The sequence below is a fragment of the Mastigoproctus giganteus genome, chromosome 14, assembly GCF_048544385.1.
Source record: "Mastigoproctus giganteus isolate SK-2022 chromosome 14, ASM4854438v1, whole genome shotgun sequence".
Taxonomy (NCBI): domain Eukaryota; kingdom Metazoa; phylum Arthropoda; class Arachnida; order Uropygi; family Thelyphonidae; genus Mastigoproctus; species Mastigoproctus giganteus.
In genome coordinates, this window is record NC_143588.1 from 50,847,086 (window position 1) to 50,861,439 (window position 14,354).

A 14,354-nucleotide genomic window follows, 5' to 3' on the forward strand; every position below is an offset into this window, starting at 1 on the left:
TTTTTTTTTTTTTTGGCTGATGCTGCATAAGCTTGCTTTCTTGCATCAAGTGCCTCTACTAATGCTAATGCTAACCTCTTTGGTACCATTAAATCATACCTTGACAACAGAAGAATCCAGATTACAGCACCATATGGTTAAATTCATTGACCAGTCCGCAGGGGTTTCCCCCAGGGTTCTGTCCTGGGGCCTCTCCTCTGGAACATTGTCTTCTATGAGTTCCTCACTCTTGACTTGAAGAGCCTGCTTCCCCAGGCCTTTGTGGATGACTTGATCCTAATGGTTATGGCAAATAACAGGGCCCAGCTTGAGGTAAAAGCAAACCAGGCCATGGCTAAGCTCCAGAACTGGGCTAGGATCCATGACTTAAAAGTATCATTGGAAAAAACTACATCCATTCTACTCAAGGGCAGACTTCATATCCACAGAACACCCCATATTAAGATTAATACCAAGACCATTGGCTTAACTTTTTAACTTTTAACTTTTAACTTTTCTCCAAGCCATCTTGTATGCAGCTCCAGCTTGGTACACCAAAACAGCAATGGTTGTATATCGGAGGACCCTGGACGCAATCCAAAGAACTCTGTTGCTCACTATCACTCGAGCCTGTATCACCACAAGCACTTACGCCTGGTCCTGCGAGTCCTGGCTGGGTTCCTTCCCGTAGACTTGGAAATTGCAGATAGTGGAATCAAATACCATATAGTGAAGGGACTCCCCTGCACCTTCCTAGATTATACGGCTAACGACAGCACGCAAAGCAAAGAGGAAAAGAATAGGCTTCAGAACCACCTCACATGGATCTGGCAACGTTATTGGCTGTATCACCAAAAAATTCTCTTCGGATCTGGCGAAAATATTCTCGAAAATGCCCACTTGGTTAAAACCAGGACTCCACGCATCATATGTACTGACAGGTTTGTTTGTGTGTTTAGGCTGAAATTTAGCCTAAACACACAAACAAAAATTTCAGCTGGGTTTCAAGTAACAGTAGCACCTCACAAGCATATGCCTGTTTAGTTTGCAGCTAAAGACTATCCTGTGATTATTAAGTGTTATTTTTATTGATAATAAAGTAATTAGTATTCATAAACCTTAGCATTTACTAGAGCTTTTTGATTTTATTTTTTTACAGTCCTTGTTTCAAAAATTGATATCTAGTGATATTTGTTATTGTTAATTACAGGAGGAAGTAAGAAGACATTTTAATTGTGCTTATTTAGAAGGAGCAGAATTAGAAGATCAAGGAGAAGATGGCACTGTTCTTACTCACTGGGAAAAAAGGTTGTTTGAAGTAAGAAAATTTACCTCCTCCTCCTCCTCCAGCCATTTTTCCAATCTAATGTGCCACCTCTTTTAATTAAGACTAATTACACAGACCTACAAATTTAAACTTCTTTTAAAGTGATTTACCACACTTTATCTATACTGATTTAGCATTAGTGTTAGTATTGTCAAATGATACAAGAAAACAAGCCTCTACATGTTCATAAAAAAACCTTCCTGCATCACCCCCTTTCTTAGGTTATCTAGTTCTTTGTTGAATTTACACTAACCACTTCCATATCAACAGATGGAAGTTTGTTCCAACAACTATCACCTCCTCCTGGCCAAAGGCAAACTTCTGCACGTCTGTCCTGCAATGATCCTTTCTCAATTTGAACTTATGCTACCTGATGTGTGATGGGGCATAAATGAGCATATTCTAAGCAAGAGGAAGAATAAATAAAAATAAATAACTCTTCTGTTTATACTCTAGCATGACCACACAGCCAGAGGATTTCACAAGAGCCACAGGACAGTGTTATCAACACTGAGCTTGCTTAATCCATTCAAAGCTTAAACACCTCAATCAGATTACCTCACTGGTGCTTAGTCTCCAGACACTGCAGTTTTCAGAACTGAAATCTTTATTTGTAAGACCACCCTTTTGTTCAACTCTCCAGTTTCGTTACCCTTCTTTGTATCAGTTCCAGCAGATCTATACCCATTCTAAAATGAGGCCTCCAGACCTGTATGCAGTATTCAAGATACAGCCTCACCATTGTCTTGTACAATGGGATAATCACCTACTTATACCGGCTAGCAAAATTCCAGTATATCATTGACAAAACCTCATGATCTGTTCTGGCAACATGTCTGCACTGCAAAGAAAGCTTCAAGTCTGATTGTAAAATTACCCCAAAGTCCCTTTCATTCTCTACTACCCTAGTGTAGGGCCACACGATACATTTTTCAGTGGATTTTGCATTTTTCAATGTTAAACTTCAAATGCCACTTCTCAGCACTTCTGCTCAATTTGTCTAGGTTTTGTTGCATTAGTATACCCTGATTACTGTCATTAACTACCCTGTCAACCTTCATATCATTTGCAAACATAGATATCAAACCTAGTATGCTTTCATCAGTGGCGCCTCCGTAGCCAGGTGGGAAGGAGCAGCAGTGCGTAGCACACGCTTCTTGATTAGACTGGGGTTCGAGCCTGTCACCACCAAATATGGAGGATGTGGAAAGGTCACGGAATGACCACCGCATATCCCGGAGCAATATGGTTAAATGCTCCTAAAAACCTAATAACAAACAACAAACCTTCATCAGTATCATTAAGAAATATAGAAAACAGTGGTGGGTCCAACACTGAATACTGGGGGATTCCTCTGATAATTTTTTCAGCCTGGTCTGTACTTGATAAAAGGGGAAACTTCTTCTACAGGGATGGGATACACTTAAATAGAAAGTGTGCAAGAATATTTGCTGATGCTATCAATGCAGTGCTAGGCGGGTCGGAAAACTGCTAGCTTGGGGTGGATACAAGGACTAATAGATTAACAACAATAGCCACTGGCAGAGGTGAAAGTGATTCTTGCACTGCTTCTATTGGAATGAGCAGCAGCCTGGAACACAAGATGCAGGGTATTTCGGAGACTGCTGGGAGTCATTCCAGTACAAGTAAACACATGGGTTGAGTTAAGGTAGCTAAGAATAGGAACAGGTGCATGTATACTTGTGTGCACACCAATGCTAGGAGTTTGGTTAATAAATTTGAGGTATTGCTCAAAACATCAAAGGCAGATATTGTTGGGATATCAGAGACATGGTGTCACACAGATATAAGGAATGCAGAACTGGAATTTGGGGAGTACAATGTGCACATGAAGGATAGACAGAAAGGGAGACGGGGCTATGCTATTAGTTAAGAAACAGATAAAATCCAAGAAAGTGAAGCCAGTCGACATCACTAGACAGTGCAGTGTCAAGTCAGTTTGGTGTGACATAAGCACTGGGAGATCAAAATTGAGAGTAGGAGTGTGTTATAGGCCTAATGACTTTGATGAGAATAATAAGAAACTGTACATGGAAATAGAGTGGGCCAGTAAATCAGAGACTCATAATGGAGATTTTAATTTCCCATATATTGACTGGAATTTGTGGGTTGGTCACTCACACACTAGCAAGGCTTTTGTGGATTTATTGGATGATTGTTTTCTTCATCAGCATGTTCGGGAGGCAACTAGAGGGAATAATACTCTTGATCTGATTATCAGTAGTGATTCTTCATGCATTAAGAATCTGCTGATAAAGGAACCACTAGGTGGCAGTAATCACGGTGTGCTGAAGTGGGATTTACTCAAAGAGTTAACTATCATCAGGGGTAAAGGGAAGGGTTTTTTCTTTCGTAAAGGCAACTACGGTGTTCTGAGACAGTATTTAAATTCTATACAGTGGGACCAACTGATGATGTTGCCAACAGCAAATTCAAAATGGGAAGCATTCAAAGATTTTATCTTGGAAGCTACTAGGCTTTACATACCAACTAAGAAATATTGTTCAAGGATTAGGTCTAAATGGAGGTCAGATGAACTAATGAGACATATGGCAGAGAAGAAAAATGCATGGGATACATATAAATTAAAGGGTGACATGAAAGCCTATGATAAATATAAGCTGGTCTGTAACCAATTCACAAAGGAGATTAGGCAGGCAAAGGCAGATCATGAGAAATCTTTGGCAAAGGATGCAAAGAAAAACAGCAAAGAGTTCTTTACCTATGTAAACTCTAGAAGGAAAGGGATGAATCAGATTGGTCCACTGCATATTGATGTTTCAACTGTTGATGATCCTGCTCAGGTGGCTAACAAACTAAATCAGCATTTGCATCTACATTCACACATGAGGAGTTATGTTGTTGTTATTTGGATTTTATGAGCATTAGCAACTAAGACCATATTGCTCCAGGGATATGCGGTGGTCATTCCCTGACCTTTCCGCATACTCCGTATTTGGTGGTCACAGGCTCGAACCCCGGTCTAATCAAGAAGCATGTGCTATGCACTGCTGCTCCTGCCCACCTGTCTACGGACGCACCATGAGGAGTTATTTAGGGAAGGGACTGCCAGAGGTGAATTAAACTACTTTGCTGTTTTTCTTTGCATCCCTTGCCAAGGATCTCTCGTAATCTGCCTTCGCCTGCCTAACTTCCTTTGTAACTTGGTTACAGATCAACTTGTATCTATCATAGGCTTCTGTGTCATGTGTTAATTTGTATATATCCCATGCATTTTTCTTCTTTGCCATATGTCTCATTAGTTCATCTGACATCCATTTAGGCCTAAACCTTGAACAATATTTCTTAGTTGGTATGTAAAGCCTAGTAGCTTCCAAGATAAGTTCTTTGAATGCTTCCCATTTTGAATTTGCTGTTGGTAACATCATCAGTTGGTCCCACTGTATAGAATTTAAATACTGTCTCTGTCTCAGAACACCGTAGTTGCCTTTACGAAAGAAAAAACCCTTCCCTTTACCCCTGATGATAGTTAACTCTTTGAGTAAATCCCACTTCAGCACACCGTGATTACTGCCACCTAGTGGTTTATTTATCTACAGATTCTTAATGCATGAAGAATCACTACTGATAATCAAATCAAGAGTATTACTCCCTCTAGTTGCCTCCCGAACATGCTGATGTAGAAAACAATCATCCAATAAATCCACAAAAGCCTTGCTAGTGTGTGAGTGACCAGCCCCCAAATTCAAGTCAATATCTGGGAAATTAAAATTCCCCATTATAAGACTCTCTGATTTACTGGCCCACTCTATTTCCCTGTACAGTTTCTTATTATACTCATCAGAGTCATTAGGCCTATAACACACTCCTACTCTCAATTTTGATCTCCCAATGCTTATGTCACACCAAACTGACTCGACACTGCACTGTCCAGCGATGTCAACTGGCTTCACTTCCTTGGATTTTATGTATTTCTTAACTAATAGCATAACCCCTCCTCCCTTCCTATCCTGTCTATCCTTTCTGTAGACATTGTACTCCCCAAATTCCAGTTCTGCATTCCTTATATCTGTGTGACACCACGTCTCTGATATCCCAACAATATCTGCCTTTGATGCTTTGAGTAATACCTCAAATTCATCAAATTTATTTACCAAACTCCTAGCATTGGTGTACACGCAAGTATACATGCACCTGTTCCTACTCTTAGCTACCCTAACACAACCCATGTGTTTACTTGTACCGCAATGACTCCTGGCAGTCTCTGAAATATCCTGTATCTTGTTTTCCAGGCTGCTGCTCTTTCCAATAGAAGCAGTGCAAGAATCACTTTCACCTCTGCCAGTGGTTACTGTTAATCTATTAGTCCTTGTATCCCCCCCAATCTAGCAGTTTTCCGACCCACCTAACACTGCCTCGATAGCATCAGCAAACATTCTTGCACCCTTTCTATTTAAGTGTATCCCATCCCTGTAGAAGCAGTCTCTCTTGTTAACAAGTACATACCAGGCTGAAAAACATTCTATCCCTTGAGCCTTGCACAATCTTTCCAGGGCTGAATTGATCGACAGGACTCTCATCATATACTCCCTCCTATCGTGTCTGGGCAGAATTGCAGACACTTTCAAATTCAACCCTAATTCACGGCTTTTTTTCAACAGTAACCTGTACTTATTAAGTAATTCCACCGGTCTCCTACTCTTAATATCATTAGTGCCAAAGTGTAGAACTATATCACCTTTTGTGCCCTTAAAAGATGATATCCGCTCTACAACGTCATCAACCTTTGTCCCTGGCAGACGTACCCTGGTCCTGTTCCACCTATCCTTTGTACAAAGCATGTTTCCCGTTTCCCTGACAATGGAGTCACCAACAACTACTAGTTCCTTTGGGACCAGCACATTCTGCCTTGGGGGCTGCCGCTGTGTTGCGCGATGACCAAGTGCAAGCTCTGGCATTGGTGTGAACAGCTGAGGGCTTGATGGGCCCTCACTTTTAATCCTTCGAAGGTATCCACCCTGTCCTTCAAGCTCTCGTATTAGGGATGATGGGATCTTTGCTTTTTACACATTGTGGCCAAACCGCTTTCCAACACGCATTTAAAGTTGCTGGTTTTAATTCAGTTAACGCTAATCCAACTTGATTGATACAATCCATAATTGAGAATTTCTTCCACACATCAATGACTGTTAGTGTTTCATCATTCAGTTTGTCCAAAACGTGTTGGAATGTTCGTTTTACGTAATATGTTTTAATTGTCGCAATTATACCTTGGTCTAGCGGTTGTATCAAAGATGTAGTATTAGGTGGCAGAAATAAAATTTGTACATTTGGGTGTTCCAAGACAGGATGGCCGGGTGCATTGTCAAGAATCAGAAGAACTTTAAATTCGAGACCTTTCAAATTCATATAACGTCTGACTTCTGGGACGAAACATTTGTTGAACCATTCTGTAAAAATAGTAGTGGTCACCCAGGCTTTCTTGTTTGCCATCCAGTGAACAGGCAATTTATTGATATCTACACCTTTCATTGAACGTGGGTTTAGGGCTCGATTTACCAGCAGTGGTTTCAACATACGATCTCCTGAAGCGTTGGAGGAAAATAATAAGGTCACACGATCCTTAGCTACCTTAAAACCACCAGCAGTTTTCTGCGATTTGGCTACATACGTTCTGTTCGGCATTCGTTTCCAGAAGAAACCAGTTTCATCTGCATTCCACACTTGATCAGGAGTGTATCCTCCATCTTCAATAATTTTTGCAAGTTCCTGCGGGAATACTTTAGCAGCCGATTCATCTGCAGATGCAGTTTCACCTTTAATTTTTATATTATGAAGAGCATTCCTTTTAAGAAACCCTGTCATCCAACCTGTACTCGCAGAAAATTCATACTTTCTGTTTAACTGAGATGAAGTGCTTGGCTCCCTTTCTTTAATCTGTCTGTAAATTCTTAATGCTGTTTGCTTGATGGCATTTCCATCTACTGGTACTCTTTTTTGTGACTGATCTTCTATCCACATTACCAGGGCCTTTTCCATTTTTTCCTTGACAATATCTCTTGTATATGATGATGAATTAACACTTACTTTTGTTCCAGAACATACCGACTTCCTAATTGCAGCTTCATTTTTCTTAATAGTTCTTACGGTAGCTTCATGTACACCAAAATGCCTTCCTACAGACGTAGCCCCTTGTCCAGTTGCAAGACGATCTAAAATTTGAATTTTAAGTTCCAAAGAAATCGCTTTCCTTTTCATTTTGGTAATAGGCGAATTATTCGACATTATATAAGGGCTACCGAAAAATATCTCAGTTATAATTAATAGAAAAAGGTATGAAAATTTTGTAAACTTACAATTTATTGACTATCGGCAAAATTAATAAATTTATATGTGCACAAATTTCACTAAAGATTCTTTCACTTTGAAATAGAGCTTACTACTACATGTCTGCTGAAGATACAATGCACGAATACCGTAGATGTGCACAAAATTAATAAAAACGTTGATGATTCATAGATACATAGACGTAAACATTGGTAAGCAAAAGCACGCGTTTCAAAACGCATACACTAGCTGTTATCCAATCTATTGATGCGTGTAATATAGAAATGATACTAATATGCCACAAATAAAAAAAAAATTTCTTAGAATTTAGGCAAAAAAAAATTCATAGAAATCGTGTTAAATCAAAATGACTCGCGTAAAAAGAGAATGAAATATTTATTTTGAATTCGTGTTAAACCAAATTCGTGTAAAAAAAGTTCGTGCAAAAACAGAATTAGGTGTATTACATAAAAAACAAACTATTCTAAAAAGGTACATAAAAATCACAGCTTACATGAAAATAATTATTCCACATATATTCAAGAAAAATGTATTCTAAAAATTACTGTATAGAATTTACTTCTTTATTAATAGGTTGTCGATCTTCTGCTTTGCTAAATAGTTGAGCGATAATTATGGAGGAAAGATTTGGCGTAACGATCCGGATCAAATTGAAGCAGTGGTTTTCCATTTAGATTTATGGTCATCGTATCTGCAACGTGTTTAATGGTTAGTTAAAGATTGAATGGTCAGTGTTTCATTACGCTGAAAACTTGCTCAGCTTCATCACAATTGCAAAGGTTTCAAGGGTAGTTCTGGCTTTTTAAATTGAAAAGTGAATTTCAATAGTGAGTAGATTTCTTTCGATTTTAAAGGTAAACTGTCTTCGATGAAATATCTAAAATCATTCATTTTTATTTCATATTTTTATTAGAAAACTTAAATTTCCTTTTTTTTTTTTCATCCTCTTGCCATGGAGATGAAAGTTCTTCCATATTCCTTAGGCGCCTCTGTAGCCAGGTGGGAAGGAGCAGCAGTGCGTAGCACACGCTTCTTGATTAGACCCGGGTTCGAGCCCATCACCACCAAATACGGAGGATGCGGAAAGGTCAAGGAATGATCACCGCATATGTCCGGAGCAATATGGCCTTGGTTGCTAATGCTTCAAAAAAAAACCAAAAACCAATCTTCCATATTCCACATTTCCGGGTAGCAATATGTTTAAAATTTCTTTCAATTCTTCATCATAAATGATGTCATTATTTTCTTTATTTAATTTACAATTACTCTTGTATTAATAACCAATCCTTTAAGGATAAAACAATGCAGTTTAATAACTTGTCATGAGATAATTTTTTAAATGTGTTCTTACTTTTGATTTTGATTCGTTGAAATTCTCTCTAATTCAACATACTCTCAATCTTAGCTTCATAATTTTTCAAATTACCAATAGCATTGATAGTTTGAATAATTAATTTATCTGCTTTTACTATACTAGTGCTGCAACTTTGTAAAGCTTCTGAAAGGTAAGAGAGCTCCTGTAGGATGTCGATTATTAGTGCTAAATTGTTAAGTAATTCCAGATTTAAAAGTCAGTTTAATTATCCCGAATATTTAACTTCTGATTCAAAATGTTTGCACAAAGCAGGATAATTCCTCCAAACTCCAATTGCTATCCACAAGCTAGAAGCTGCCCATCGTGGCCCGAACACACGACTGATGTTTATAATTTCCACATCAAGTTCTTTAGCAATCATCCTTAACTTGTGTTAGTTTTTGTAGATTGGTGACGTAATGCATAGTTTTTTTTTTTTTTTTTTCAATTATTGCCTGTGTGCCATTATACACTGGTGTTCAAAGAAAGTGCATCAGCCCTTAAAATTGTCATTGACATCCGAATAATGTAAGTATATGGCAATATTTCTTACAGATTGCATCAGATAAGATTGACTAATGCATAGGTGATGACGTAATATTGCATCAGCTGTTACTTTCAACTACATAAGCATGCTCTGCAAGAGTTGCAGCCATTCCTTGCTTGTGTCAGGATGGCGAGTTACGTGCAATTTACACCACGAAGAAAGAGTGCTATTGTTGCTTTACTTGAGGAAGAATGTTCTTCCCGTCATATTGCTTATTGACTGTCTTGTAATCAGTCGACGGTGAGTAGATTTCTTTCCAAACTCAAAAATACTGGTTCTGCTGATAGGAAAAAAGGAACCGGACACAAACAAGTCTCTATGCCAAAACAGGACCGTGTTTTGAAGCGCTTATGCCTTAAAACCATAAAGAATATTTGTCTGAGCTGAAAAGAGAATGGGAAGGACATACAGGAGTGGTAGCAAGTGCAGTAACAGTCAGAAGATGCCTCTTCAAAAATGGACTTGTAGCCCATCGTCCTAAGAAGAAGCCCCTCCTCACAAAAAATGAAAAAGGCCCGATTAATTTGGTATAAGGAGCATGTCAAATGGACCCCCAAGCAGTGGAAGTCAGTTATTTTCTCGGATGAGAAGAAATTCAACTCCCATGGCTCTGATGGGAGACAAATGATTTGCCATAGACATGGTGAAGAATACCATCCAGACTGTATGGTGTCTACAGTGAAATTCCCTACCAGCCAAATGATATGGAAGTGCATTTTGTATCTCAGAGTAGGTCACCTGCAGTTTATAAAGGGTTCCATAAATGCCAATGGATACCTGCCTATATTGGAAGGCAAATTGCTGCCAACCAATAGAGACCATTTCAACCTGCCAAGTAACTGCATCTTTCAGGATGACTCTGCTCGTTGTCATTGGGCGAAAAGTGTAAGTAGGCAATTCTGTAGTTACTTTAGCTTCATTTTTGCATTAGAGGTTCGACAGTAATGTGTTTACATTTGTTACAGGTGAAAAAATGGTTGGAAGAACAGTCCATTACAACTCTTAACTGGGCAGGAAACAGATCGGACTTGAATTCTATAGGGAACTGTTGGTATCGTGTGGAATCTGCAGTTGCCAGAAAGAAACCAAAGACCCTTCATGAACTTCAGGAAGCCATAATTCATGTTTGGAACCACGAACTATCAGTTGATTATCTTTGGAAATTGATCTTGTCAACGCCTCAAAGGTGTGCTGCTGTCATCAAGGCCAGAAGCGGTTCAACTAAATATTAGTTTGCACCTGGTGAACTTTTCATTTTGTTTTCTATTTAAAATGATAAACTGAAGCAAATTGAGGGCTTCTGACAACATTTCAGCCATAATTGTCATGTTTACCAAAACTGTTGTATAAAGGTTGCAAATGCTCATTTTGGAATATTTTTAGAGCACCTGTCAAATATTATTTAGCTTTGCCTTAACTATTAATAAATATCTTTTGTTTATATTTCTATTTGTGATGCTAGTCATTAATATAGCATACCATTGCGAAAAAGGGTTAGAAATGTGAAATTCCTAGATGATGCACTTTCTTTTAAATTAAAATTACAAAAAATAAAAGTAAAATAGGTGGGGGGGGAGAAAAAATAAAGAGGAAGGCACTGTTGAAGCAATGTTCCTAATATAATTTAGAAAATACAAGCCAATTTAAAAGAAATGTAGTGGTGCCCCCAGAGTGGCACCTGTTTCTGAATTATGTGAAATCTCGTTCAAGTAGAAGCGGAAAAGGGTTAGAAATGTGAAATTCCTAGGTGATGCACTTCCTTTGAACACCAGTGTATTTTGTAACATTTTCATCATAGTGAAGGCCTCGATGCAGTTTCAGAATCTGACAACATTTCATCTTCAGAAAGTTTATTTAATGTCTTAGTTGCCCTAATTCCTCCGGGACCTTCTTTAACTAGTGGCTCCGTTATTTTTCCTGGAACAGAAGTTAAACTGCACGTCGATATATCAACAATCAAGAATGCAACACACTGCTGCATACTGAAACCATGCTTGCAAAGTGTGGAATTGAAATTGTCATTGTTTTTTAATTTTTTTAAATGAATTAAAACCAAATCATGCTGGTGGGTCACCTTCTAACCTGCAGGTTATATGTTGCCGATTGCTGATTTAAATATTTCTTGCTTTTTTTCCAAAATTATGATTGGTTCATTGCACTGAAATGTATCTTCTGATTATAACTTTTTAAAAAACACACACACACTACAGGTTATGAATGTTTATTTTGACTTGCATTGAATATGTCCTGATTTCAGTTATCTATAATGAAATCTTAAAAACTCAGTTTTCAGTTTGTTAATTTTCATTCATTTCATTAGAATGAAGCAATGACTGGAACTCATACACAGAATCCTGTATATTCTAGAATTACCCTTGCTCTGATGGAGGATACAGGGTATATATATATATATATATATTTTTTGTTTAATCATACCATAAGCATTTGGAATTCTATTTTGAATTTAGCCTAATAAAAAATAAACTTTTTGAGTAATCAATTTATAAATATATTAAGAGTAGCAAGGCCAGTGGTGTAACTAGGGTGAGGCACATGTCCTGGGCACCAAATTTATTTAAGTTTCATATTTTTAACAATAAAAGTGTCTTTTGTTTTTATTATTTTTTAACCAGTATTATAACTGTAACCAGTTTTGAGTACCAATATAAGAATTCAGCCAGAATTTAAATAAATAGTTTTCAAGGGGTGGCATTTTTATTTGTCCTAGGTGCCATCAACCCTAGTAACGTCTCTGAGCAAGACATATGCTACATTAGAATTTTAAGCGTGTGTGTGTGTGTGTGTGTGTGTGTGTGTGTGTGTGTGTGTGTGTGTGTGTGTGTGTGTGTGTGTGTGTTGATCTCTCTCATGATCAGTATTGATATTTCTCATATAATGCACACATTTGGCAATCACAGTGACCTACAATTTGAGAACTTTATTGTAACAAATACATATTAATTCAATATACAATGTAAAATGGAATTCAGAATAGAATTTGTTTTCAGTTAGTGTTATTAATCTTTACCAAAGGTTGAACTGTTTTATCACATGGTGGCACTCCATTTTGTCTCCTTACAAACGGATCTGTCAAACCCAACTAATAGTCAAACACATTCTCATTGACTGTTCCCAACAAATAAATATCTGAAAAGCTACATGTAGGTTTCTAACTTTTGATAACAGCTGAGTCTTTCACACATACTTAGAAATGATATAAATTTTGATGAATCATGCCACTATTTTAAGTATTTCAAACTAGTTACCATCATGGTAACTAGTTTGGTGGTAACTAGTAACTAGTTTGGTAACTAGTGTAAATGCTTCTGCTGTTATGCTGCTAAGGTTATTATTCAGGTTGCTGAAATGTGGAATGTATGACTGTTTACTCACTGCATCGTGGGGATCTGCATGTATGGAGCCACGATGACCGACATTTTGGCAATTGTCAGGACAGATACAACATGATTTGTTTATAATGATTGTGTCAGGCTGCGTTTGTGAACTCCATTTCCCTTTACATCGTTTGGTGGGTCATTTGTCCAGTCTTGTTCATATTCCAGATGTGGATGTTGTCTTTTCTTTCTTGAGAATGCTCTTCACTTTGCCAATCAGCTTCTTACTCCTGTTAAATCATTGGTACTGGGTCAATTGGCCTATCTTGACTCTTATTTTATCTGTCTTCTGTTGAAGTCTTCTTTCCCCATGCTGGTGATTCCTTGCTGTTCTGTTTCTTTTGCTTCTGGGTGGTCACTAGCACAGTTGTGCTGGAAGCACTTCCAGTTGGTTGAGCTGGATGGTTTTGCTCTTTTTGAGCCGCTCCTCTTGCCTAAAGTCTGAATGCGAGTGGCTTTATCCTGTGCCACACTCAATGCAGTATGACCATTATTTCTCTTCGACATTATCCATCTATGGAGGTGGACCTGTTTAGCTTCAGCTTGCATCCACCTTGGGGGAGGGATGTCCGATGAAGCAACTTTCGCTATATTATTATTATTATATTTTTATTACTATTATTATGCCTGTCTCCCAGCACGATGGGCATGCGTTCACTTCCACTAAGATAGAACTTGAATGACAGGTCCATCAGCTGACAGTCAACAGTCCAGTGTCATAACCACTGGGCCATCATGCCCCTTTTATTAGTGTCATCATCCTTTATTGCAAGTTTCTATATTTACATAGGCTGTGCAGAAAAAAGCATAGCAGCAGTACCTATCACATCCCAAATAATTGTGGCCAAGGGAATAATGTAAACAATTAAACATCACACAACAAACACACAATATAAAGTTCAGTGATAGGAAGGATGATAATTGTTCATTTACTCTCTATTAGAGTTTGATACACTTCTGGCATCTACAGAGTGCTGTTCGTGACTCTGATATTTGGCAGTGCTGCGTCTTAAAGTTACATTACATTGCCTTGGTTATAAGACATGTAGACATACACAGTAATAATAAAACAGGCCTACGTGCTCTGGATTCATAATGCGAAAATTTATTTTTATTTTGTTACACAGAGCATTAAAAACTACGATAAATGAATTAGCTTTCGGCTGGGTGGCAGCCTTCATCAGATTAAAAGCACCCACCGATCACCGACATCGCCTTGGGTGTGGAAGCAAGCTTATCACGCCTCCCAGAAGATGTAGCCAACGCAATCCGCTTAAAGACTGCAGCAGTTCTACACCATGCTCGCCCCGTCTCTTCAAACCTCAGCCTTATATAGATTTCTACCCTCAAGGCACTGAAACGGGATTCGTCCATCGTCATTCTACCGGCGGACAAAGGCCGTCGTACAGTTGTAATGAACCA

General features: G+C 38.3%; 1 protein-coding gene across 1 annotated transcript in view; it reads left to right on the forward strand.

The window, feature by feature from the left end:
- Positions 1-14,354, forward strand: part of LOC150075134 (leishmanolysin-like peptidase) — an 807,866-nt gene that overhangs the window by 579,543 nt on the left and 213,969 nt on the right. Inside the window, 2 exon segments of the mRNA XM_090388304.1 lie at positions 1,190-1,297; positions 11,858-11,934. Of these exon segments, the coding sequence (XP_090244430.1) occupies positions 1,190-1,297; positions 11,858-11,934 (185 nt within the window).